This window comes from Corvus hawaiiensis, chromosome 10 (assembly GCF_020740725.1).
Source record: "Corvus hawaiiensis isolate bCorHaw1 chromosome 10, bCorHaw1.pri.cur, whole genome shotgun sequence".
In the NCBI taxonomy this organism is placed as follows: Eukaryota; Metazoa; Chordata; class Aves; order Passeriformes; family Corvidae; genus Corvus; species Corvus hawaiiensis.
The window spans coordinates 28,540,026-28,565,119 of NC_063222.1; the positions used below are offsets into that span (position 1 = coordinate 28,540,026).

Below are 25,094 nucleotides of genomic sequence, written 5' to 3' on the forward strand. Positions count from 1 at the left end.
TTTAGTTACCTGCTGTCACATGATAGCAGTGGTCATTGGCAGCTCACACCTCTGTGTTGAGCTGTGTGCAAAGAAAAAGGCTTTGGGCTGTTTTAGCAAAATGTGCATGAGGGAAAAGAGAAAAGGCTAGATCTTAATTTTTATAGCTCACTTTGTATCTCCACTTACTATGGAAATTAATGTACTGGTACATGAAACACCATTTGGAAACCTTGGATAAAATCTGTTTCTTTCTTGGCATTGTTCTTTTTGTGTGTGTTTCTATACATGATATTTGGTGCACGGACTCTCTTTTATAATCCTGCTTTTTTTGAGCAGTATTTTTCACGAGTGTTTGCTTGGTTTAGCTGTTACCAAACCATTTAGTAACTGACTGTTAATCTAAATTCAGCTCATCTTACAATGGCAAGAACAAGGACACTCCTAAGAAGCTTACCTGTTCTTTTTATTTGTTTTCCAGTGTCCTGGTGAGATTTTCTGTTCCGTCAACAGGACAGCAAAGTGAGAGGTTGCTCCACATACTCCTCATTGCTGTAGACCTTATTCTGTTTATACCCAAAACTCTGACTCAGTGCTGTTGAAGTCAGCGAAGTCTTTCCCTGGCTTCAGGTTGTTCTGAATCAGTCTATAAACCTAAAATTCAAAGCTGCTTCTAACAAAGAAAACAAAACATTTTTCCTTCAGTTCCCAACAGAACTTTTGTTGTGGTTTAAGCCTGTTCTTCACATGTAATCATGTTCACCAGTGATTATTCAAAGCATCATATATTAGTGTGAAATCAGCTAGTATTCAATATTTCCTTCATTGCATTTGGTTCATCTATAATTATTGCATTTAAAAAGGGCGGTGGCATTCTGCCATGCTTGCTCTCTCACTCTACAATTGGGAATGGTGGTTAGGAAGGGTTGTAAACGTCATCCAGGTAGCTAGGTAACCCCTGGTATTTAAGGAGGTGAGAATAAACACTGATCTTCTTTTAGGTGTGGAAGGGTGTGAGATAGGTTGGATCGGACAAGTTGGAGGAGGATTTTTAAAGCTAAGAATATGTGTTTTGGAAGATGTGCTAGATGTGTTGGTTATAAGTTGCTCATCCTTGCCCTCCTCTGCATTGTGGCCAACACTTTACTTTATTTTCCCAATGGCGAAACAAGATTTGCTTCAGAGCATCACCTCAGCAAATATGTGGAGTGCCTTCATGGCATTCTAGGTGGAGGCTTTCTGGTAAGTAATAACCCGGTGTCTTCTTTCAAGTTTATTTTGGAGGTACTTGGTACTGCTCTTTCTCTAGTGGTTACCTGAATTTATTCATCAAATATCTTGTCAACCAGAGTCTCTGGAGTTGTATAAAAAAAGAGCTATATTATCCCATATCTATTATTAGTTACTATTGGTTATCTTATCTGCAACATGATGGCACTTTAAAGCTGAAAAACCATAGGGTCTGGGGCACAGAATCCAAATGCAAAAGTGAAACCAAGCCTCTCAGTGGATAACAGTTTGCATAAAGGGTTAAATCTTAAGTTTGTTATATTATTGAGCCATTCTCCTTTTAAATGTCCCTAACTAATGAGCATTTAGATACAGTTCCTTAATTTCTATTATCTGACATGTTGACAGTTATTTCTCTGCCTAAGCTATTTATTCAGAGGAATTGAGTGATAGTTGTCAAAGCTTTGCATTTGAATAACAGGATGCAAGGATTGAGTGTGTTCATTATAGGATATCATTAATCTGAAGCTCTTATTTTCTACCTTTTCAGTTTTGTGGACCACACTGTAGCATATTTAAGACCCCTAACTCCAGGCTTCCTTTTTCATCTGCTTTTAGAAGTCTTCTTAAAAATAGGTTATAGGTCCCTTCCAATTCTTAGCACTTTATGATTCTATGATCTCAAGCTGTCCTCAAATCACAAATTGAAAAAAATTGCATGCTAAGGTGCTTTGTGTAGTGAGAGGTGCTTACAGCTGTGTTACAGCCCCACTGGGACCTAGAGTGGGGTTTGCAAAGACTAGGCTTTACACACAGAATAATACAAGTGAAATCAATGGAACTTCTCCTGCAGCACCCTTGTACAACCTCTTCTGGACCTGAAGCATTGGGACTCAGCAATGGGTTTGAGTGAGGGCTGACAAGTATGTGTCTGTTCAATAGTATAGTTCTTATTCTAGTTTCTCCTTAAGAAAGTCTGTGGAGTTTGCAAATAACTCTCTACTCTTTATGGTTTTCCGGGGTACTCTTGGGTGTAGAGTCTTTATAAGTGGACACTGTTAAGTGCTATTATTGCTGGTGGGAGGATCCTCTTTTTAATCAGCTCCATTCATTCTTGATTTTATGCTAAAAGCTCTGGAGTATGGAGGCTTTATGTTTCTCATGGATAGCTTCTGCTTTGTTACTTTGCATTTCTGTCACTGGAAACTGGTCGTGAAATCTTGGAAAAAAGTAGATGTCTGTAATGAGATGTTTGTCTGAATTGAGCAAAATTTTACTAGACTTTCTACTCTAGTCAGACTGGTTTGTCACACAGGCAGTGATAATTGCTCTTAAGCAACAAGTATATTGGCAGTAGTTGTTTTGCAAAAAAAGTTATTTTGTAGTCCTCACTGGAATAAAGTTAATGCCTTTTTTTGCAAAGCATTTTATTTTTATTATACAGCCTTTAATGTGAACAAAAACTTTTAAAGCTGAAATAGTTGAAATGTATCAGTACCTCAACTGTCTCTTTCTATGGTTAAGTGCTGTGCATACACAAAGTGGCAATAGAAATATACCTGTTCTGATGTTGGTGATGTCAGTAGCAAGATGCCTACTGTGTTAAATAGGAGTAAAGCTGAATCACCTGTACAGGCTGACTGGCAAGAAGCAGCATAAATGAATGCAATTCAAAGACTGCCTTTTATCTGCCCTCTCTGTGCAACCAAAAGGAATAGTGTGATTTGTTTGCTCCATATCCAGGTACTCATTCCAGCTGCGGTGTTCATTGGGCTTCACAGTGATGACTGTGGGTGCTTCGGCCATGAGGGCTGTGGAAAGAGCTGTGCGGTAAGCAATCCCATATACCCCGGTCCCAGGTAATCCCAAAGACAAGGCGATGGCTGTACTGAAAGCTCATGTTTACCTCTGCTGTGCAGATGCTGTCCTCAGTTCTGGCAGCCTTTGTTGGGATTCTTGGCTCTGGATACTGTATAACCATTTCAGCACTGGGCTTGTCTCAAGGACCATATTGTTTTACACACCTAGAGAGAAACTGGATCTATCCTTTCACTGACTCCTCTGGGGGGTAAGTTTTCTGTTCATGAGGATGTTGTATCTTCCCCGTGTACACATGGGCTTTATTCCAGTACCTTTCAGCAATGTCCAATAACCATATACCAAGATCTGTTCATAACTTTATCCTTCTCACTTACTAAGAACTTAACAAATGGCATCAGATACCCTCGCTGCTACAGTGTAAAACCAAAACAATGGAAATACATATAGGTAATTAAATCTATACATCATATACTGTTCATGTCCATGAACATCTCTAACAAAGTATTAAGTTTTAGGACTTTGAAGGATTTACAAACTAGGAATAGTGGTTGTTAAGAAATTTGTCTTATGATTTGTGTAAGAATCTGTTTTGTCAGACTTGCTTCTGAAGCTGCTTTCCACCAGCGTAAAGTGGCACAATGCCCACATAAGTGACAATGGCATAGAACCTCATAAATGAAACTTGAGAAGGTTTATAAGGATCTTTGTACACCGCAGGGCAGAGAGGGCAAGAAGCTCCTAATGATCCCTAATTAGGGTTCTCCTGCAAAAAAGGTCTCAGTGTGCTATTCCCCATTAATGCACATAAATCCTGATACGGTTTATATCATGGCATGCTTTTAAAGTGTTTGTATGTTTTGCAACCTCAAGGCTGTATCTAGAAACAGCTTATGTCTTATGCCAGACTAGAGGCAGTTGGAGGACTAAGAAGCCACATAAAGCTCTTTGCAGTAGAGTTTGAATTTTATATTTCACCTGTATCTCTCTCAAGAGGGATCATTCCTCCTTCTCCATCCTCCTTACTGTGACTGAGTGTAGAAGAACTAGGTTAAATCCTTGCTGAAGGCAAGTGCTGTTGTTCCCAAAATGTGAATGAGCAGTAACACCTTAAATATTGCAGTACCCCTCCAAATTTCTTCTGTGTTTGGCTCATCCAAGTAAGCATGTGAGGGCCCAAAGACAGCAGCACAGGAGAGTGACCCATTTGCCTCAGATCAGTGACTGCTATCTTTAGAAAAAAGGCCCAGTCATGAAAAACTCTGTGATTGTTTTGAGAGAAACCTTTACTCTTTCAGCTTTCTTGAGTTTGTGCCTCACTTCAATCAGCAATAGGAAATGATGCCTTTATAGCTTAGATTATTTTTTTAAAAGAATTAAGACTTAGCAAAAATGTGTGGTTGTTATTTCAACCTGTTCCTAAACCAAACTAACCTTGCATGGAGTAAACCATTGTTTTTTCTATTCTATTAGGAATTTATTCCTAAGGGAACCTAGCCTATTGGGACTCTATAGAGTGAATATCCTTGATGCAGTTACAGACTAGACATAATTTGGTTCTAGTATATGGTAAGTATCCCACGTATCCCACTCTGACACAATGCAATATGCTTTTAATTGCTGTGTACAGGTACTTGTTTGAGTATAACAAGTGGTCTGAATGTCAGGAACCTCAAAACATCGTGCAGTGGAACGTCACCCTCTTTTCCATCCTCCTTGTTTTGGGAGGAATAGAATTCATTCTGTGCTTCATACAGATAATCAATGGCATTCTTGGAGGACTGTGTGGGTTGTGCTGCAGTCATGAGGAGGTAAGTAATTTGTAGATATACCCATGCTTCTTAGATGAACATGAAACTTGTTACTTATGCTCCTGTGGAGTCTTACTCAGCAGTTACTCTTTAGGTATTCTTAAGCAACAATTCCCTGTGCAGCTGTTTCTATAGCCCTGTTGTGATTAGAATTTTCATGCAGTGTTTGATCACATGATTTCAGCTGATTCCTCAGCTGTCACAGTCATGTTAATCTGCATGAGAGCTAGGAGCTAGAGGGCTTTTTTCTGTCCAGTGACACATGTGATCATCAGCACTGTATAGGTGAAAAAACTGAGATACAGATCTCCTGGTGGTTGTGGTCTTTGCCTAAACTGTTGTTGCATAGTGTGGTGCCGTGGCTTAAAGTATGAACCAGATATAATTTATATTGCACACTGTAGGTAAGCATGTGTTTCACCTTTTTAATTGTCATAGTTGAGTGTTGGGGCTCTTTCAAAGCTATTATTGTTTTCTTCCTCCTGTCTTCCTGGCTCTAACTGCAGTATAGAAGAGCTATGCTATGGTTTTCTAAATGTGGTCAGGTTAATTTTTGCATTTTTAGTTGGATACAATATTAGCATTCTTTCCATTAATATGTTTCTTTCTTTTTGTTCCCCCCACAGACATATGTTTGCTAGAAACCTGATAATGCATTGACATCGGTGCATGTGTGTGCTGTAATGAAAATACTGTGGATTTTTTTTAAAACATTCCATGCATGCTGAAATATGCATTGTTGTCAAGCTGTGCTGTTGCCATGAATTTAACTGACTTGGGGCCAGCCTTTGTTGCTGGAGTCATATGCAGGTTTTCCACTAACCTGCCTAAACCTAAAGGCAAAATGTATCCTGAATTTCTTTGGTTCATTTCATCTTGGTACAGGCAACAGTCTGAACATAGGTCACTAAAGTGGCTTTATTTATTTTTCTCTTTCTACTGACACGACAGCTGTACTTTGTACTGCTTTCCCAATAAAGTTGCTCTTTCATTCTGATCTTGGAATGAACACAAACCAAATCTAGTCTAGCCTGGATAAAAGTGAATACTGGGTTTTGGTCAGCTGGCCCAAAACCAAAGCAGCAGTAAAATGTGGATGATTAAGGGCTTTTGGGGATTTTTCTGAACTTCCCCTGTATTTCACAAATAAAGATTTGTATTAAAAATACCCAGAAGGTGTCAGTGATTCCTTCCCTGCCCATGCTGAAACACTGCTTGTCTGGTCTTGGAGTAAAGGGCCGTGGTGGCATGAGAATATGGATTTAATGCAGTCAGGTTATAACCTGTTTTTCCTCTCCAGCAGTCTCTGCCAGAGTGGGAACTGCTTCCTTGCTTGGTTTGGCTCATTTACTGAAACAGGTGTTTGTTCATAATAAGGGTTCAACAACAGACACAATTGCACACGTGGAGTCTTAGTCCTGGGTCAGGGCTGGCAGTTCCCAACTGATGGCCAGCCCAGGGAGCTTGAGGGGGTCCCTGCACAGCTGAGCCCAGCTCTTGAGCCCCTCCTGCCCTCCCAAGGGGGATCATCTCCTGATTGCTCCATTACAGGCCTGAGATAAAACAAATGTGGACAGGACTCCTGTTTTTCACCTCACTCAGCAGACCCTCAGGCCTCACAGCATTCAAGGAATACAGTCCAAATTCAGGTCAGTGAAGACAGATTAATCTGAAATACCTGACTTCACCAGTTATCAGCCTGAAGTCATTATTGTAGGGTCCTGCGCAAGAACCTCTAAGTGTAGCTTGTAGCACATTAGAGTTTCATCACAAGTACATCTGAATAATGTGCTGCCAACAGCACTGCTGGCAAAGTCAGCATGGCAGCATTTCTGCTGGCAATGACATTTTTCAAGTGAAAACCAAAAAGTGACATGCTCTTTATTTCAAAGAAATGAGGCTCAGTTTTGGAATTTAGGTGTTCATATTGTCTTTGAAAATAAGTGTAGTGGTTTGGTTCAAAATATCCATTACTTACTTATTTTCCTCATTAGTTAGTTTCTATTCATAGGAGAAAAAGAAGTTCCTGTGGGTTTCAGTGCATCCTTAGGCTATTTGTACCTAGGAGGGTGGTCTTTAAAGGTAGCCAGAAAGTTCAGGTGTATCTCAGGCTGTCTGCACAGTCAAGTCTGCCCTGTACAAATACATACCTGAAAAAAACAAGTTAACTGTGAAAACAGAATTGTCCACATATATCTACACCAGAAAAAGAATTCTCAGATGAAAAGAGTTTGTGTTTAGAATCTCAGGATACCTGAATTTTGCATTTATTCATACCTAAATACATAGAAATCGTTGAGGGACTTTAATGCTATTTAATGCCATTTCTTTGTAGTGTCTATCCCTGTCCTGTCCTGCTATGAGGGGGAGGAAGGAGAATATTTGCATGTGTATACACACAAAATTCCTTGCATCTGTGTAGTATGGTGTCTTTGTGTGTGAAGATGCACTGTTTGAAAAACTATCTGCAAGTTTAAATTGGGTGTGGAAGGAGAGAAAGTTGAAAAGAGAGTCCTCAATGGAATCATGTATAATTACCATGCAACTTAAAGATTTTTGCCTTTATTCTTGCATAATGGTTATTTGTTCTTCTGGTACACACAATCAATTAAAGAACTGAAGCAATTTTAGAATTCCAATACAGAGTGATTAGTCTAGAGTTTAGACTTGAAACTTCAGCACAAATGCATGTAGCACTAATAGATCCCTGTAGCACTAATGCACAGCATTCCTGCTCACTATTTATATTGTTGTGTAAAAAATGGCCAGCTGGATTCCTTTGTTGCCTGGTGCATAAGAGAGTATTTTGAGAGGTTTATCAGTTACATTGTAGAGAAGTGATTGGTTTAGGTTGTATTCATTTCAGCTGGCAAAGAAGTCACTCATACAGAGTAAACCTGACTTTTCGGTAACAGGCTTGGCATCAACTCATGAATAATGATAGCAATTGAAAAGCAGTGCTTGCGACACTTGGCAAGATGTTTGAGAAACTGGCTTACAGGTTTGCTTAATCCTTAGTATAAAATAGTTGTTTCCTGTTCCAGTGGTATCATGTGCCAGAAAAATAACCACACTGTGATTTGGTATTTGCAGAGCTCAGTTTAAAAACAAAGTCGTGTAGCAGACTGCTGTACTACTGCAGAACAAATGCTGCTTCAGTCATCACTTCCCTAGTTAGCTTCTTCTAATCAGAACGGTTATAATGGAAGTAGCAGCAAATTTGATTATAAAATAAGATGCTTGCTACTAATTTTAGCCTTTGCTTTTAAGAAAATATTTCAACCTATTATATGATCTTTGAGTTTTGTACTAAAAAATCAGTCATGGGGATTGGATGTGTGTGATTTTAATGCAGCTGTTTCCTCTGCTCTCTATGGCGCAGTGTTGATGACATGAGTTCTGTCTCTGCCTATGAGTCTGGAAAGGCAGGTTTGCTACTAATTCCGATTAGAGGGACACCTGAAAAAAAGTGTCCACAGTTATGAGAAAGTAAAACAGGAAATATGTGAAGATCAAGAATGAGGACTTCAAAATCAAACCTCCTAGAAAAAGAGGAGAGTCACAGCAGAAGGAAATGGGCATGGTGGTACGCACACTCATTTCCTTGTGTGATCTCATGTTAAGCAATAGTATGGAATTAGTTGCAACATGCAGTCCAAACAGCTTTTATGAGAGGATGAGAAGCCTCATGTGTGAAGAGCCTGAAACAGCTCATGAGGAAACACAAGGAAAATATATTGTGATGTCATTGCTTCTAAAATCAGCCTTCCTGCTTTTGATAGAGCCCCATTGTTGGTTGGTTGGTTGTTTTTTTTTCCTCTGCCTACAACTTTCCTATTGAGTAAAGCCTAAGCTCATTCTTGAATTACTTTTCTGAAGACTCACGGCGGCATAGACTGAAGGCTTGGGTTGTGCTGCAAGCGTTCAAACTGCCCTGGCTCTGTGTTACTGGGATAGCGTTTAGATGCTCAGGGGTTGGGGAATGATGACATGTGACAATGGGAAAGCTATCTGACTTTGGCTTTGCACAGTGCAAACAGCAGGCATTTCAAAAAAACACCCAGACCTTTTGTCCTGCACAAGAAGTCACGTGTACATAAATCAGGTCTGCAGCTGTGCAAGCTCAGCTGTAAGCACAGAATGAAACAATTGGAGAAATAACAGGATTTAATTTGCAAGACAGTAGAGCCACGTAGTGCTGTGGGAAAGAGTAATTTATTAAAAGTGTGAAAGTAAACCTGCCTTGCAGTTTCTAACCAGTGTTATTTGGGCTTCTATACTCTCTGCAAGATAGCCCAGACTCAGCCTGCTGTTGCAAGTCAGCAACATTTTAGTTCCCCCTTAGGGTTCTGTTAATAAATCTCTGTAGTATGAGGCAAAGTATGGCCTTCTGTACAGAGACAGGGCATATTTATCATCTTACAGCCCACTTCCTCATGCTGCAGTAAGGTTGAAAAACCTTGCTTCTGTCACAAACTGTGTTGCAGTTCATGTTGTGGGGAGGAGGACATTTTTGAGCAGTCACTAGGAAATGAGAGCTTTGAAGTTCCTTCCTGAGTCTGACTCCTAGACATATTTCATTTGGAAGATCACAACGGGGGATCTTTTAGAAGGGAAATGGCTACTTAAAGACGTGCTTAACACAGGACAGTGAGTTTACACAGTGATATTAATCTATTGTTCTGCTAACTGTTAAGCACTTCTGTCCCTGGAATCACACCCCAGTCGCCGGTTCCTGCGAATATGAAATGACTGAATCAAGCTGGGGAGGTCAAAACGCTTCTTATATTGAAAGTCTTGTAAAATTTTGTTAGCTTAGAAGAACAAAACTTCCAGAGTTCTTGAGAGATGGCTTTGGAGACATGTGGAAGCTGTTTGAGTTGCCTGCTGATACCTCTTGCGCTTTGGAGTATTGTTGTGAACATCCTCCTGTACTTTCCAAATGGGAAAGCTCTGCATGCTGCCATTTACCAGCTCCCCAACTATGAGTGGTATTTTGAAGGTATCTGTTTCTCAGGTGTGATGGTAAGTGCTCAGTCTATGGATTTTTAATTGCATTCTACAGCAAATAGTATTGGATTACACTTCAGCAATGTAATTGCTTTTAAAAAAAAGCATATGGATTACATTGACAAAATCACTGCAGGCAGAAAAACTCAATCAAACTGAAAATAGTATACTGAATGACAAGTTATGTATGCTATTAAGTGCAAGTGATTTTGCAGGGTGGGTTGGGGGTTTTTTCCTGTGGTCTTTTTGTTCATATGTAATTTATGCTTGTATTATGGAGGCAAACACTAGGTTGATTTAATCACCTATGAAGGTTGAATTAGAACTCTTTTACCCAAATGAAACAAAAAGAGCTTCTCATAATGGTTCAGATGTTTTTAAGACCTGTATGCAGTCCAGTATTTAGAAGACTGAATACAGTTCACAATGCATCAGGTACTACTGTTGTCAGGCTAAATATAGAGAATTGTCTCACTGTGATTAGCATAGTAGCATTTTCCCTGTTACGTTTGTAATATGCATCTGCAGCAATAAACTACCATGGAGTTGCCCACTGTTCATGCTATTCACTATACTCATAAAGGGCCTCAGGAACAGAAAGTGGTTATGTGATCAAAGGGCATCACACACAATCAGTGCTTAAAAAGGGTTTATCTGCATAAGTGAGGTTTTTTAATGAAGGTGCTGAACTCTTATTAAAACATTAGACATTCTTTTGAAATCATGTAGTCTCCTTAAAGCAGAAGAAAAACCTTCTGTTCTAGCAGAAGAAAAAACTACCCGATAGCAGAGTCAAACAGAAAAACAGTTGCAAATGTATGAAAGAGTTAACTGCAACAGTGATACTAATATTTTGAAGCATTTTTAGCCTTAAAATTATTACCAATTTATTAAAACTGCAGGTATCATTCTGTTACAAACCAGTCAGCAGCATGTGAGAGGATAGTGTTGTGATTCAGGAGTATTGTCTTCTCATACTTTCCTTTTCAAACCTGTGCCTCTCTGAATGGTAGTTTGTGGTTCTGGAGCCCAGGTCCTATTTATAAAAATTATCTAGGATCCGTCTTAAATAATCCAGTAGTCTGAAAAAATCAGTATGGATACTTGACAAACAAATTAAAGTTTGCATCACTGACATTTTCTAGCATAAGTGTGTTGGTAAGGAAGGCAATACCCTGATTTGTGTGCCTGTGTCAGCAAGAAAGTGTTTGAACTAATGTGTTTTATCAATAAAATATCCTTCTTTTCACTGGTTATTAATTCTTTTACTTGTGAACTTGGTTTTATTGTTTCAGCTTACTGGTGTACCTGTGCCCAAGCTCGTAGAACTTTACTGTGATGGGAGATGCTGTGCTCTTGTCTTTCAAGTACAAGACACAAGTACAGCAACAGCCTACTAAAACCACTCCAGTTCCATGTGTGCCTTAAGTAATTGTGCTGTCCTACAAATCAGCTTTGAAATATCAAGACAGTAGAAGAGATGCAATCCCTGCCTTCCGCAGGTGAAAGAGACTTTGATTTAGTATCTGCAGTCATCTCACTGACCTTATGATATTCTCTTACAGATCCTTCTTCTGGCAGTAATTCTAGTAACACTGGAGTGTAGTGTGTTCTATCGGTGCTGCCAGAGTGAGAGCTGTAACAAAACTTACAGGGTGAGTCTGTGTTTTATTTCTGTGCATCTCCTTAGCACTTGTTTCAAATCCTTCCTGCTCTTGTTTTTCCAGCACATCCTGCTGCCCTCTCCACTGCTCTGTTTTCACTTCTTTCACAGAGGATTCTAAATTGGGTTGCAAGGTCACACAAAGTGTAGCTTCTTTCTTCTGAAGCATAAGCAGGACAAAAGTAAATTAGACACACACTTTCCCCAAATCCTTGTAAAATAAAGTAAGAACATAGAATGAAGCACACCAGCTAAACAGCTTCATCCCTTTGCCTGTATTATTTGAAAGGGTTTTTTTCAGAAATTACTCAATACACACTGTCTGGGATGCAGACATATTTAATATATGATTGTGTTCCTCTGGTATTTTGGGCAACAACTTTACAAAAATGCAAGTTTAAAAACCCCATCCAAAAATTATGTAACTTAGACTTGTAGAACTGCCTTAAACTCTGTCTTAATCTTTATTTTGTATGTGTATTCTTACTATTCTTTACCTGCTATTTTTCTTTCTGAATTTTGAAGACTGGGAAAATCAAATGTGAAATTCCGCCCCAAGGCAGAATTCAGACTGCCGCTAGGCAGTCTGAATGACCATATTTGCTGTTGACACTATCCCCACACAGTAATATTTCTCTCTCTCTTTACTTCAGAGTTTTATTTCAATTGTGCTAGCCCTGCTTGGAATTGCTTTCTCAGGATACAGTTGCATCATTTTTACCCTGCATTTGATTCAAGGCCCTTTCTGCAATTCATCAAGTGGATGGAATTATATTTTCAAAGACACTGCTGGGGGGTAAGAAACATTGATGTAATTCTTCTGGAAGAAATTGTTCATCAAATCAGTAGTCAGAAACATTCTTCTTACTACAGTCTGGTGTTTCTCTAATAGGTACCTCACAGATTACCCTACCTGGTCTAAGTGCACAGAGCCTGCTAACATAGTGGAGTGGAACATCATTTTGCTCTCAATTTTGATATCTCTCAGTGCACTGCAGTTGATCATCTGCATTCTCAAAGTAGCTGCTGAGTTGAAGCGAACACTCTGTGGGACCTATTCTGTTTTTGTCCAGGTAACAAAACATCTGAGGTTATTTCTTCAGCATCTCCATGTAACTGTAGCTTCAGCAATTTCTCTCAGTTGGGGACCTACCATTTTGGTTTATGCATTCTCTATGCTACTGCATATTTTTTTCCAGAGAATATGTACTGATAATACATTTGTTGGTTTTGATTAATCCACTAATTTCTTGTGGTATACAGAGGTTGGTGGCTTCTCATTCTGACCTTTAAGTCTAGGACTGAGAAGAAAAAAACTGGTTAGGAAATTAACACTGATGCCAAGTCCATTACTCATATGTCAGCAGAGGTTGCTGAGCACCTTTCTTCTAACATTCAATTTACAGACATTCTTACTAATGTGTGGCTTTCGCAGCAATGATGAAAGAGATTAGCACTTTGTTTTTTGTTGGCAGGCTGGGATTCTCTGAAAATGGCAAGGATATCATTGCTGCTTCTCCCCCACCTCCAGATAATGAAAGAGATGGCCTGTCCATGATCCATTGTGGTAGATTGGAGTGCTACAAAGAAAAATGAAACCCTTATCGTAAATCTCTGTCTGTCAAGCTTCTCTATTTTGGATGAAGTATATTTGAACTGTCTGACATCTACGTTTTTCTTCACCTGTCCTGTTGCTCCTGGCAAGGACAGTTCATTTTTTTACCCTCCAACTTGTTGTGACAATAGGGATGTTTGAATACAATGGAACTGCTTTTGTATTGAAATTACCTTATTTTTTTTAATAAACTGATGTAGAACTGCTTTTGTACTCCCTTGTCATTGTTTAGACCGTATGACTATTTGTTGTTCCAAAAGGGCCTGGTTCAAAGCCCAGTACATCAGGAGGGGTTGTTAGTGCATGGCATGAAGCCATGATTTCTAAATGAATGAATTCTAGTTACAGACAGACCATGATGGTGATGGAGGGCAGAGCCTACCCTGCTCCTTCCATCTTAGAAGTTCTTAATTGCAAAAAGCAATTACTGAAAAAAGTCTATCAAGTTTTCCTGTGGTAAAAAAGGCACCTGGGCCTGATTGACAGATTAAACACACAGGTCTGAACTCAGCTGTGCTAATTGGTACATGTTAATCATTGCACTGGGTTTCTTTTCACTTTATACTTAGAGGCAAACTTTTTTCTTTTAGTCGAGTATGATGTGACTTGAGGGAACATATGAGGGAACCTTGTGAGCACCCAGTGCTAGCTTATTAATATTCTTCCAGGTATCTTGAGCATGCTACAATGGAAGGCTAACGTTCATTGACAAGAATGATCAGATGAAAAAGAATAATCTCTTTTAAATTAGCAGCTAAAAGGTATTTTTACTTTCTCAGAGAATTATTATTTCATTCCCAGTGAAAATTCAGGGATTCACAATGAAATGGACATCTGGCCCATTTGCAGTTGTATGGGCAGCATTTGGCTGTATTTAGCACTCTGGTTTTTAGACAATGAACACCCAAAAGGAAAGAGAAACATGTACTTCAGACTTCAGTAATGCATGTATCCCTGTTACATCAGAACCAGTGGGATTCAGGTACACTGTCATCAAATATTAAACACTGTTAGAAATGCATACCATACAATAAGTGTCAGCTTTGGGTAAGTTATTTAGAAAAAATGGAATATATCTGTCATTTAATTCTATTTCAAGGCAATATTGAGATTTTGCCTTCATATTCTTTTATTAGATTGTTTTGAATAGCTGATTTCTTCCTGTAGGATTTCAAGAATTCATCTAAAATTTTATTTGCTTAGTTTCTTTTAAGTAGCAAGAAGTCATAAAGTAATTAATGACATTTAAGAATGGGGCTAGTCTTTTGGGAGATGGTTCAAGGTGGCATGGATGGTCAGAGGTGCATGATACAAAAGCATGATTATATAACGAGGACTGTGTCACTGCACACTTGTTTTTCTCTAGGCTTAAATATGTAACATATCATTTATCTTAAATGATAATCCTACATTTTTATGGATTTGTGGATATTGTTTGTGGACAGAAGGAAAAGAAAGAAAACTTAAAAATCAACCTGTACACCTACCAAACATCTCAGAGAATCTTGCTGATTTCTTGCCTGCAAACTCTGGATCTGTCTTTATAATTTTTTGTGTGATTGTGTCTGGTGAATTTGCATTTCTACTCTATCACAGACGTCTCTTATTTTTGGGGCTTAGATTAAATAAGGAGACATGTAATGTGGTTCTTGTTGAACTTCTTGATCCTGCAACCGTCTTTACCCATAATCCAGAATTAGCATCTCCATTACCATAGCCAGGTTCAACTGTGACTTGATGGTTCAGCTTTTAAAGGGGCAGTCTATTAATTTGAAATTGGTGGTAAGAATACTAAAGGCTAACAATGGGTCATATTTCTGAATTTAACAGACAGTTTCACGCAGGGCTTTTGGATGTAAGGCAAAGTTAACCTTGGTCCAATCAATTTAAGTCCTGATTCAATCCTAAGTATTTTGTCTCTAACAATAGGTGCTATGAGCTGTGCCTGGTAGCAGAACCAAGATTCCTGTAAAGAATATTAATTAACTGGCTTGAAATCTAGACATAACCAGTGATCCCGATGGTGGTGTTTGAGGCAACATGACCATCCAGCTGCAGAACACAGACCTCACCCAACAACAGGGAGAAGTGGCCCTTGGGGCCAGGACAAGGCTTGCACCAAGCTGGAATATGAGAAACCCTTTTTTTGCACAAGAGTTCCTGGACACGAAATGCACGTCCTGCCTGCTGAAATCCCCACATAAAACACCCCAGGCACACCAGGAAGAAAGCTGCTGATTTGAGTTTATGAACTCCTGGCAGGGAGGAGTTAGTGCTGAATCTGCATTAAGAGTTCCAGCATTATTTGTCCCCCACAGCCAGTGCGTTTTGCCAGTGTATTAGGATTCTGTGTCTGGAACAGTAATGCCATTTATTTAAAAGACTGCAGCTGGAAATCACTGTAGACACTCGGTTTTGCAATAAAATACTGTGGAGCCCCATCCATACCTTTGCATTTTACGGTATATTTATATTAATCCTTGTGTAGGTAAAAGTGACTCTTGCTGAACTACAGTTTCCTGATTGTTCCCATTATGGATAGAGGGGTTTTCCACATAGAGCGGCAGAGGACAAATGAAGCTGCACCAGCTCTTTAAAGGGTGTTTAACTGCAGAGGTCTGCAGGCAGCCAGAGCAGCAGTATGGGCAGCAGGCAATAGACACACATCATTCAAATCTGGGAACTGTGAAATGGTGGGGGTTCAATTCAGCCTCACTGTGTGATCTTATTGAGACCTTTTGTCAGAATATTCAATTTGGGAGTTTGCTTATTCTTTTCTTTCAAGGAAAATTGTTGAAGCAAAAGATCAGCTTTATCTTTTCAATGGAACTTTGGGGATTTTAAAAACAGTCAGAGCATTTCAGCATCCTCAATATGAGATTGAATATGAATATGAATATTGAATATGAATAGGAATATAGTTTAAAACAATAAAGGGATATTCATGACACCAAACTGCAGACTTATAATTTAACCAATTAAATAGGGTCTTTTTATATAGGTCCTGAGAGAAGTTCCTGCTTTTCAGACACCCTCTGAAGATAATACAGACTTGAGAAGCTGAGGTACTTTGGCCAGTTTTTTGAGTTCCTTAAAAAAAAGGTAAGAGGAGTGTGCTTAGGCATACAGATAATATGAACGTTTGGGGGAGGCATGATTAAAAGTGGGAATGGAAAAATGTTGCCTGTCAGAAATTTTTGTTGTATTTTTTCATAAGAACAACATGCAGTTATTTTGCAAATCAAGGAAGAGTAATTTAGAAGATTCGGGGGTCTAAGGCAAAGTAAAGTTTATATTTTTACCCTCAAACAAATGTGGAGATCTCAAGGGCATTGCTCATGTGGTTTTTCTCTTTCTCAATCAAATGGAAATCTGGAAAAAAAAATAAACCAAATAGCCTACATATGCACAAACAACTTATTTATTAAGGACTGTATTAAGGAATGACTTTGGATTTAAGTATTATAAGAGGAGGTAAATGTTTTCTCATTTTTACCTCACTTAATTTACAAATGGGGCAGATACAACCTGGATAAGTTGATCTTTCCACTGCGCTATTGATCTTCATCCATGGCAAAGGAAAAAAAAAATCCCTACAGAAATAATTTTGAACATGTGACATCAACCTGTGAAACTCCAGAATTTCATCATAGATTTGGTCAGATTTCGAAATCTCAGCTTTGGCTTACTCATTTAGAGAGAAGCAGAGTCCTCCATTTAATTCAGATGTGTTTAATTCAGAAGGTTCCAGAAAGTGAGATTTAATTCATTTAATTCAGAAGGTTCCAGAAAGTGAGATTATGAAATTCAGTATTCTGACAGTGCCTGATAGGAATAGTGATTAAAATTGGTGAATTATTGTATACCATAGTCCTGGTCAATAAGACTTAGATTTTTATGTCATTGCAGGGAAACTGCTATACTTTAGTTATGTTCTGAATCTTAGTCTTCTATCCAAAATAATCATAATTTTTGTGACCAGTATTAAAATAGCTGCCAAGGAGATGGTGCTTATTACAGATAATTTTAAGTTGCCATACAATGGAAAATTGTAATTGTAATTTTAATTTAGAATGAGTGGGACTGTGTCAGTGCTCGAGCACAGATGACATTTTTAAAGAATTCCCAAGTGACCAAAAATGCATATTTTTTAATAGAAGTTTGCAGGTGGCTTTGTATGCCTAAAGCTTCAGACACAACCATGTTGTAATGGATATATACTCAAAGAAAGTGCCATTGCAAACTTTAGTTAGGTGGTTTTTAAGCTTTCTGTGTTTAAGGTCCAATTTTGTTCTTATTTTTCAGTGAGACTGATACAAAATGTTTACAGAACTTGAATAAAGCAAAAGAAGCCTTTGGCACTGGGTAGTGTATTTGGATAAGGGTAACAGTTAAGATTATCTGGATCTTATGTTTTTAATCATTGAAGAGTGTGGCTTATCCTGTCTGGCAACAGATTAGGAGGAAGATAACACAGTGGGGTCATTTTGTGGAATTTCTGAGCCTAATTTCAGCAATACTAAAACTGCTTGGAAAGGGGATGAAAACCTCCCCATCTCCATCTATGAATATCTGGGCCTTTCCATCCCTAGAAATATATGCCACACTTTGTGCTAAAATTACATTTCCAAGGGAACTGTGGTGGGTAGCAGAGCTAACACAACCATGCACTGGTGGGCACACTGATCCCAGTGACCTCAGTCCTCCTTTTTCTGCTTGTGCTACACCAGTTTGGTAGTGTGAACAGGCAGGAGCAGGCACAACTTGGCCTCCTTTTGTCAATGCAGAGCAGATACACAGAGAAGAAGTGTCACTTAGAACTTTTCACAGTGTGCTTGAGAAATTGTGCTCTTGTGCCACATATCATAGGGATTATTTTCTCAGTAGCATACAAGCTGTAGAGAGAGTGATGAAGATAGTGAAGAATGTAATTAAGCTTAGTCTGTAAGTCCATTTAAATCTGCTTTCAATTCAGTGACAAGATTTACACTCTATGACAGTCTGAATGCTAATATGTGTGATTGCAGGTTGGCAGAAATAGAAAAAATTTCTTTGATTTTCTGAACTGACGAGGTTACCAGAATCTTTTGTTTGCTCTTGACACACAGAGACATTGTGCAATTGGTTTTATTGTGTTCACAAAAGCAAACAGGAGCAGGGAGGGGGAGGTAAGGATGTGGGGAGTAGGAGGGATAGGACCATAAAAAGGGAAATTGCATGTGCCTGTTCTGTGTTTTTATTTCATGTTTTCCACAAGGTTCATGAATGCAAAATGAAGCTATTTCTCCTAAGCTGCTTGCTGGTTTCCTGCTGTTGCCAAGTTGGGGCAGTGAACAGGGAGTACTATATTGGCATTACAGAGACTGTCTGGAACTATGCACCTGGTGATGCCAATGCCATCTCTGGGCAGCTTTTTGCCGAAGAAGAGTAAGTAAAGCAGTGTCACCGGTTGAGTTTTATTTTACAGCTTCATCTGCTTTAGACACCAGAGCCACACTGAAAACCTGATGAGTCTTGTTGGTGTCAGTGGATTTTCTGTCAGACATATAAAGGAATTTCAATTTTTTTTCCTGGCTCGCTTGAGAATTGCATTCCAATGTTCTGCTAATTCAGAGCATTGGAATATGTAGGGGGTGTGAATTTTTTGCAATGAAATATTTACTAAGTAGAGACTAGAGTAAGACCCTCAATGTCTAATGGTGTTTAATTTTGAATGTCTAAGGTGCTAGTGCTGAAGAGATGATTTTTGCCGTTGTTTTTAAATGCAGAAACTTGACAAATTTAAAACTTTCCCACTGAGCACAGGTTTCCTTTTTAGTTCATTGTTGGCAGGAATGGTTTTCACTGGTACAGAAGCACAGCTGAGTACTTTCACCCACTGTGGAGGAGCTGGGTTGCTCGTTACGAGGCAGGGAGGGTCCTGTGCAGAGTGAGAGCAGTAAGTAGGCTGAAGATATGTAGGGTGAGGAGGAAGGGAGCACCCTGGAAGTCTGAATAATCAATAAAGAAAACTCAGATATAAAAGGCATCAGAAAAATACTTGAGAGAGGAGAAGTATTCCTTTCTTCTATTTTTTCAGTGCCTTTAAAATTAAATAGAACTATATCAAAGCTAAAACAATGATGAGAGAAATCAGAAATTAGAAAAATCTCAAAAATGCAGTTCTCATTTGGTTTGTGGGTGAGGGATTAGAAGATTTCCTGTGGTTTGTTTTCTCTAGTGAGGGCCTCAGCCATAACCTGCCACTCGATCAGGTGTGAGGTGAAGCAGTCAGCTTTTTACTTTTTCCATTCACAAATTTTGTGAGGTGTAAGACACTGCCAGGGATTCAGCAGGCTAGTAATTCTGATCAGGGGTGGAAACAGGGCATCTTGTCTAAGAATTGCAGAGCTGTGTTGTAATAAAACAGGCCACTCCTATTCACTGCTTTTCTCTGGTCTGTGGTGACCTGCAGCATGCTACATTAATTTCAGGTTTTCAGTGGTTGTATGCCTGCAATGGAGCTAGTCCCTTGTATTGTACTTTTCAGTTTCAGCTTCTCTGATTCCCCTTCTCCTCCCGGACCCTTTACAAGGCTGCGCTTGTGTGGAGATTGATATTTATAGGAGCAGGGAAAAGCAGAGTGCAGAAGGAATACTTTACAACTAAATTTTGTCTGTTTAAATGGTCCAAGAAGAGCCAAAACATATTTGTTCGATTTAGGTTGTTGCTCAAAAGCCTCATGCACTCAGAATTATAGTAACTGGGCCTTTGCAACTCAGTTTATGCTCCCCAAGTGGAGCTCTGAACTGGCATTTTAATTACACTTCAGACCTGTGCTTGCCGAGGTACCTACAATTCCTTCCCCACATGCTCAAACAATACTCTGCCTCGTAGAAAATACTTTGCATTTTTCGGCAGTATTAACTTATTTCACAACAAGGCTTGCACACAGTTGTGCACAGCACTGCAGAGGCCTGGTCTTTATTTGAGACTATTAATTAAAACCACACTACAGGTATGTTTGTGTATTTTCTTTACAGGCAGGCTGAAGTCTTTCTCAAAAGAGGTCCACACAGGATAGGAAGAACTTACAAGAAGGCTATCTACGTTCAGTATACCAATCATTTATATGATGTGATACTTGACAAACCTTCCTGGCTGGGTTTTTTAGGTCCTATAATTAAGGGAGAAGTTGGAGATTCCATTACTATTCACTTGAAAAACTTTGCTTCAAGAAACTACACGCTGCATCCACATGGTGTAAGATACACAAAAGAAAATGAAGGTAAGCTTGATTCATTTCTGTGCCAGAATTTATCAAAAGTTAATCATCCCTCTAAGTGGTACTCTCTCATCGGAGAGAAGACTGGTCAAGTAAATAGAGATTTAAATTAGGACACAATCAATTTAAAATATAATCTAAGTTTGATAATTTTTCAAGAGTGAAATACAAAGCCAAAAGTGGAATTTGTAAAGAAGGCAATTTTAGATCAACATTTTACCTGAAATAAGAGTATTTGTGTTTCAACCAAAATAAGGGTATAAAGGTATATAAGAGATTCAGATATGGGGGGGTATATATAAAAATTTGATGCTGTGAGGAAGATATTGTTAACAGTAATAAAGTACTTTTCTAAGTTCTTAACACTAAATTTGTGTATATGGTATATAAGATACACAAGAGTTTCTTGAAATGGAGAAACAGATACTGCTCAGTAAATAATTAATGAGATGAAATTCTGACACACTCTAAGATGTAGTCAGGGGTTCTATTGGGATAGGTGATGGCTTGTCCTTGCAATAGCCAGTCTGGCCACACTCAGGCAATGGGGGATTTTCTGCACTGGATGGCATCAGAATATGGCTGTTGAAAGTTTTATTACTGAGCCTTTAAAACAGTGTGTGAATTGTTGAGAATATGATGTCTCAAAATCACTCTTTTAAAATCCTTCATTAGAAGAATTTATGAAGTATCAACCTAGCTTCTAGTATTTTGTGGACTTTTTCATTACAACTAGTCTGTGTCTTGATAGAGACACTCTGTAGGATCAGAACAGTGTATTATTATGTAGCAGTATGTACACTTTTTGGAATTTTTTTCTATTGCTATCATTGCAGTAGCACCTATATTCCTTCAGGGCATATGCAATTTTTTTAGAACAGGTTACAAGATTAATATTTAACAAATGCTTTACAAATATTCGAATTGTTATATTTTTACAAGAAGTACATAGTCCCCTCCCAATAAATTAAGGACTAGCTTTAATGGGCCATTAATCAAAGTACTCCTACGGACTTCAAAGGCAAATGAAAAGATGCCTAAAGAGAAAGAAAACATCTACTAATCTGATTTAAAAGTTGTGGGTTTTTAACCTGTATTCAGATGTTCAGTCCATTTTTCTGCAGCATGTAGTCGACTTTCAGCATGGCAGGTGCTATCCTGACACCCTATTGTGAATGTGTTGTGCTAATGGTGGCTGTATGGAACTCTTCAGGTGCTCTTTACCCTGACACCACCAAAGATTTTCAAAAGCGAGATGATGCTGTGGAGCCTGGAGGCCAGTACACTTACACATGGGATGTGACAGAAGATCAAGGTCCAGCTAAAGGAGATGCAAACTGCATAACCAGGGCTTACCACTCCCACATAGATGCTCCAAGAGATGTTGCCTCAGGGCTTGTTGGGCCTTTAATAATTTGCAGGAAAGGTAAACCATAAATAAATAAGTGAGTAAATAAATACATATGCAAGGTGATTGATAATGATCACTGATAAATATCAATGAAGTAAATTCCTGGAAGAGGAGAAGACTACAATTTATTTTGAAATAACTGCTTTTGGTCTTCTCAATTAGCTGCCTTCAATAGTGTAGGAAGTAGTTAGATTTTGTGTATGAGAATGAATATAATTTGCAGAATACTTTGTCCACAAATCCATGTGAGTGAAATGTGCTATGCTAGCCATGTGCAAGGAGTAAATACTGATATAAGAAAGAGATTAACATGCAACATTTATTCTCAGTAATTTTATAGAATCTATCAAAAGGGATTTTTGTTTCCTGAGTATGTCTGTAAGTTTATGTGTACAGTCACACTCAAGAAGTGTCAAAACATGAAGTAAACAGGGTCCAGCCTTACTGAGACTAGAGTTAAAACTGACAAAAAAATAATGTCAGTTACCAAAGATTTTGAATATACCGCTTTCTTTTTCAGATACAATGAATAGGGACAGTGATCAACACTTTGATGCTGAATTTATCCTTATGTTTTCTGTGGTGGATGAAAATCTCAGTTGGTATCTAGAGGACAATATCAGAACATACTGTTTTGAGCCTTCCAAAGTGGACAAAGATGATGAAGACTTCCAGGAAAGCAATAAAATGCACTGTGAGAGAACATTATGTTAATGTTGCTTGCCACTAATATTGTGAAGTAATATTTTTCTGTCTTGTCTCTTTTAAAGATGAATTGTAGATTTTTTTTCTAATCAAGTCTCTTTTTAGAGGATTAAGAAAGATTCTTTTAAATAAAAATTTAAAAAGTTTAAAAGTGATGGCAGATATTGCACAATCAAACCTTTGGAGTTGTGATATAAAATTCTTAGGGGCCAAGAAGATCTTTGCCAGTGTAATTTTACCAGGCACTCTGAACAGATTTGTGTTACTTTGCTCTGTTTCTTAGTCCTGAGCTCTGTACTATAATTTCACAGTTTAGAAAAACAGTTTTTACCGTTAGTGTAAACAAAAATGACACCTCTGGCTCTGACATGGATTCCAGAATTATAGCTATGTAGAGGAAGCATGTGTCTGATATTGGCACTGATTTTCAAAGGTGTGGAGCTTTCTTTTGAAGCTCTTTCTATTTCAAAAAATAGAGTACTGATAAAAAATAGAGTATGATACCTGCATTTGAAGAAAAAATCCTAAGGTCTGTGAAGTTAACTGTAATAAACAACATTTATTTTAGCAATCAATGGGTACATGTATGGGTACCTCCCAAACCTCACAATGTGTGTGGAAGATAAGATAAAATGGCATCTTTTTGGCATGGGTAATGAAGCTGATATCCATTCAGCCTACTTTCATGGACAAACCTTAATAGAAAGGCATCATCGAGTTGACACCATCAGCCTCTTCCCAGCCACATTCATTGATGCTGTCATGGTACCAAGGAGCCCTGGAGAATGGCTGCTCAGCTGCCAAGTGAATGACCATATTGAAGGTACAGTACAAGTTTCAATGATCAGAATTCTTTTAGCTTGAGCTAAGAGTTTACTGAGTCACTTTTGCAGGGCTCTTGACCTCGTGATATGCCAGGCACTATTCTCCTCTAGGTAACAAAACTCTCATAGTAATTAAAATTGAAATGCCTACAAGTGCATTAGATGGGTTTGAGCACATAGTCATGGGAATCAAGGGATTCTTTTCTCTAATGGACATCATCATCAGCTGGCAGCAATTAGCACAGCTTCACTTTTGCGAGCCTCACCCTTGGACAAAAAACCAGCATGATGTTTGCCTCTTGCTGGAGATAACTAACCACAATTTTCTGTTTGCCAACAAAAAAGTTGGAGCTCATTCCATGTTTGGCAAGGGGCACGGGACAGGCAGGCTAACTTGCCTGCTGACAAATACATGTTCTGGAAAGTGCATTGGTGAACAAGCAGAGATGTTCTTTTCTCTTCCCTGTATTATCCTGTATTTTCAGTTTTAATACCCATATGAAATACTTAGAAGTTAATTCCATGCTTTTGAATGATCTATATTCCTGTAAGTGAGGGAAGTAATTTGTCACAGAAGTGGGAAAGAACACAGAACTGAAAATCATTCTCCAAGATTTGAAAACTCCGATAAAAAAAGAAGTATGTAACTGACAGACTCAATTACACAGAGGTTCCAAGCTTTGAAATAGTTACCACATCAAGCAATATCCTGATATAGATGAAGCATCCTGGGCAAGACTTAAATCCTACAAATTGGCCTGATTTATAGCTGTAAAAGGGCTCTTTTCAGTATACTATTTGTATCTCCAGCAAGCAGATTTGCTAACTGCTTCCCTTAGGATGCAGAGACTTGGGAGTTCCATAAGTAAGCGGTTGATTATATTTAGATGCAGAATGGTCAGTCTGGTAACATCTGACCTTGGCTGAAGTGTTCTCTGACAGCACTGTGTCCACCCTCCCCTAATCTTCTCTGCCATGCCTGTTGCAGCTTTAGAAGCAGAATGCCCTTTACCACACCTGTCTGCCTGCTGTAGATACCATGGCTGTGTTTCTACATCCTAGCTCAGCTGGCATGCCTTTTTTTACAGCATTCATCTTCCACTTTGTGATTTTCATATTCATCAATGGGGTAGGAATCGTCCAGGGAACAGAAAAGCTGTTGGGCACAGGGAAAGAGAAAACAAAATGCGGTTCCTTCTCTCTAGGTTTCTCTACCTCCTTATTTTCCAGGTGGTATGCAGGCTCTTTTTAAAGTAGAAGATTGTAAGAAATCCACACCAGATCGCAATGAGAGTACAAAGATAAGACAGTACTTCATTGCTGCTCAAGAGATCATCTGGAATTATGGCCCATCTGCAGTGAACCATTTTACAGGACAAGAATTAATCCTTGACAGGTAAATGCCTCTAATTAAAGAATTTTTATTTTCCAAGCAGAATTGATTTAAGCATGCTAAATAAGGTAAGACATATGGTAGAACTGATTTCTAAGCAGAATTGCTCATCTGTGCTTAAATATTAATGCTAGAATAAATATCAGACCAAATTAGGTCAGTTATTTTCCTTGTAATCTTACCTTAAATTTTGCTGCTATGTTAGTCACTTCACTGGGATTAAGATTAATTATTATGTCATATGTAGGCTGTGACTCCTGATTATTCAAGATGGTTGATTATTTTGAGTTAGGGAACAAAGTAGGAGTTCATGACCATTGCCTTAGGTGATGAAACTCATGCTAACGGTATCTCATCTAGGAAACAGCTTG

The 25,094-nt window shown here is 38.6% G+C and overlaps 3 protein-coding genes across 6 annotated transcripts in view; all 3 read left to right on the top strand.

The window, feature by feature from the left end:
- Window positions 1-956: 956 nt before the first annotated feature.
- Window positions 957-6,006, top strand: LOC125331146 (transmembrane 4 L6 family member 1-like). Its single transcript, XM_048315080.1, has 5 exons — window positions 957-1,221; window positions 2,953-3,039; window positions 3,129-3,277; window positions 4,658-4,838; window positions 5,465-6,006. The coding sequence occupies exons 1-5, from the start codon at window positions 1,045-1,047 to the stop codon at window positions 5,477-5,479; spliced, it is 609 nt and encodes a 202-aa protein (XP_048171037.1). The 5' UTR covers window positions 957-1,044; the 3' UTR covers window positions 5,480-6,006.
- Window positions 6,007-8,127: 2,121 nt separating this feature from the next.
- On the top strand, window positions 8,128-13,332 carry TM4SF18 (transmembrane 4 L six family member 18). The gene is made up of 5 exons (XM_048315064.1): window positions 8,128-9,863; window positions 11,414-11,503; window positions 12,165-12,307; window positions 12,404-12,584; window positions 12,987-13,332. Exons 1-5 carry the CDS (start codon window positions 9,687-9,689, stop codon window positions 12,999-13,001), a joined length of 606 nt encoding a protein of 201 aa, XP_048171021.1. The 5' UTR covers window positions 8,128-9,686; the 3' UTR covers window positions 13,002-13,332.
- A 4,988-nt stretch (window positions 13,333-18,320) lies between these two features.
- LOC125330621 (ceruloplasmin) overlaps window positions 18,321-25,094 on the top strand; it is a 32,942-nt gene continuing 26,168 nt past the window's right edge. For 3 of the 4 annotated variants that reach the window (XR_007205642.1, XR_007205641.1, XM_048313909.1), the window contains exons 1-6: window positions 18,321-18,553; window positions 20,149-20,393; window positions 21,604-21,816; window positions 22,322-22,495; window positions 23,075-23,329; window positions 24,561-24,726. Coding sequence is in view for 2 of the 4 variants with exons in the window: in XM_048313909.1 (XP_048169866.1) it covers window positions 18,399-18,553; window positions 20,149-20,393; window positions 21,604-21,816; window positions 22,322-22,495; window positions 23,075-23,329; window positions 24,561-24,726 (1,208 nt within the window). In the remaining 2 variants the exon portion in view is untranslated. The remainder of the gene's footprint in view (window positions 18,554-20,148; window positions 20,394-21,603; window positions 21,817-22,321; window positions 22,496-23,074; window positions 23,330-24,560; window positions 24,727-25,094) is intronic. The other variant, XM_048313908.1, reaches the window with a different exon arrangement.